Below are 2,500 nucleotides of genomic sequence, written 5' to 3'. Positions count from 1 at the left end.
TCGTCCGCAGCGCGCACAACATGCCGGGCGAGGTCAGCGAGCACACCAAGAGACAGGTACGCACACGCACAACGCCGCCGTCAAAAGCACACATATGTAGAGCGGTTAGCAGAGAGTTCATGACGATGTAAAACACGATGTAAAACAGGGGGTGCACTCAGATTACTTTATTAACAGATAATTTCATCCACAGGTTTCATAGGGTGGAATGGATGAAACTGAAACAATTAGAAATGGTACATTTCAATGCACTGCTCTGACATACTCCAATAGTCAATGACTGGGTTCTCAAATCATGTATTTTATATACCAAATGTACAAAATCATGAGCTAAACAAATGATTAGTAATCTTGTAATCTAATCCCCAGATCAATAATCATTCAAAAAAAAGTAAGATAACTGATTTTATTTCAGCAAATAGCATGTAGTCTAGCATGGAATGCACAATTCATATTATAGATTCACAAATCAACATTCATCAACAATAATTATGCATGGACGTTTAGGTGATTAAATTAAATCAATACAGACGATGCTACCACAGGCATAAGAATAGTATCAGGATGACCATGATTATACCAGGTAAGAAAACATGGGAATGAACATCAGTCTCCGTTATCTTCCAACTTCCTGTTTGTCTCACCTGATGAGTTCTGATGACAACGACATGAACAGTGACACTAAGGGCCCTATTTTAACGTTCCGAAACGCAAGTGAGAAGCACCAAGCGCAAGTAGCTTTGTGGGCGGTTCTATGTCGATGTCGCTAGTTTACAGGCGCAAAAATGACTCTTGCGCCCGGCGCAAATCTAAAAAGGTTGGTATGAAGTAGCCTAATTACCCGTAGGTGTGGTTTGGGCGTAACGTGCAATAAACCAATGAGAGTGCCAGCTCCCATCCCCTTTTAGAGCCATGAGCGCATTTTAATCTGACGAGTTGATATTTTGACCGCGCGTCTGCAGTTTCCGATGAGACAGATGCACATGAATTTCAAACTTCAAATGGCTCAGTTTATGGCCAAATAATATGGCCTAATTCACACATGGCATAAGGTTTTCTTCCACAACTTCAGAAATGTGCCAGTGAGAAAGTCAATTGCGCCGGATGCAAGATAGAGCCCTAAAACTGATCACTACTAGGGATCCATTGGAGACCCAGGCTGCGCTGCATTGGCAGTGTATCAGACGGCAGGTCTTTGAGGTCATTACCGTCTTGTGAAGGGACTCCTCTCTTTGAGGGCACTTTTGTAGTCCAAATACATGTACCCTTATACAGTGCTCTTTATGTTTTTGGATGTGTTTTTCTCCCGATCCACCCTCAAATCTTAGGAAGTATCCATCCTCCTCCCTTTCAAAGAATCCTATTTCAACCCAGAGGCGTTTATTAGTGTCTGGCCTAGCAAAAAGAACATGGTTGAGTGTCTTCTGAAGGAAAACACTCTGATCGTAGGTACCGTAAGTACATCGTCTTTCCTCTTCTTTGTAAGGACGTTCCTCTCCGGCTCGAACCTTCTTGAACACCATTCACATGAAGGTGAGAAAGTCTGTCTCATCTGTGGCCTCTGCTCCAGGTCCCGTCTCAGTGATGAGAGACGGTTGATCGTTTGAACTCTTTAGTCAGGCATGCATCACCTTGATGTCTTGGAGTGGCAGCGGGGGGGGGGGGGGGTTACCTCAGCGGTTACCGTCGTCTTCATGAGGCCGAGTGCTTTTTGTTTGGGGGTCAGATTCCCCTTGAGGCTCGCTCTGCAGTGATCACACCAGAATCACACCAGAGCATTAAAAGCTAGTTGGCTTGAATAAGTCACAGTGGATTGTCATTAAAACAAACACTGAGTACGAAAAGTAAATAATACCCCGAACATTAAGAGCTAAGCTAGCCGAATAAGTTCAGCCAGCGGGAGCATGGGCCCCATTTACCAAGCGGACATCTTGGTTCCAATTGCTAGCTGGGTGGCAGCAGCTGAATACCCCCTCAGCTGCTGTTAGGAACCATGATGGAAGAGTTAAGAACTCTTCTTAACTCTTCCTTCAAGGAACCAAGGAACCAAGATGGTCGCTAGGAGAATATAAGTACGACGGGGGCACTTGCCTCTCGTACCCTGAGCGAGGGCTGTAGCCAGGGTTTGATCAATAGTGTGGTTTTAGTAGCGGGGGTTCAGTTGCTTGGGATGTCACACACAGCGGACACTAAGTAACTATTCTGAAATGAGTTAAGCATGAACTCATCTAAGAGAAGTTCTCAACTGCTGATTTTTCATGCAACCTTATTTTGTTTCCAAATGTGTTTTTAGCTCTAGAACATAGTGGTGGTCTCGACCTCATGACCACGTAGCTGCTGCGGGCGTGCCCTTAGCCAACCCCGAGGCTTGGAGGGCCGCTGACGAACAGACTATGAGTCAACGCTCTCACACAGAGCAGATGGAGCCAGCCAGACGCACATTTACCACACACACATAAACGCACACACAAACACACACATATGCATCGTCGGTCACTAC

At 45.2% G+C, this 2,500-nt stretch overlaps 1 protein-coding gene across 1 annotated transcript in view; it reads left to right on the top strand.

Moving 5' to 3' along the window:
- The window catches only part of nmbr (neuromedin B receptor), a 34,906-nt gene that overhangs the window by 10,997 nt on the left and 21,409 nt on the right, over positions 1-2,500 (top strand). Inside the window, exon 3 of the mRNA XM_056581968.1 lies at positions 1-56. This exon is cut by the window's left edge and continues 154 nt beyond it. Coding sequence (XP_056437943.1) covers positions 1-56 — 56 coding nt within the window. The remainder of the gene's footprint in view (positions 57-2,500) is intronic.

This window comes from Gadus chalcogrammus, chromosome 21, assembly GCF_026213295.1.
Source record: "Gadus chalcogrammus isolate NIFS_2021 chromosome 21, NIFS_Gcha_1.0, whole genome shotgun sequence".
NCBI lineage: Eukaryota > Metazoa > Chordata > Actinopteri > Gadiformes > Gadidae > Gadus > Gadus chalcogrammus.
This window is presented reverse-complemented; position numbering and strand designations above follow the sequence as displayed.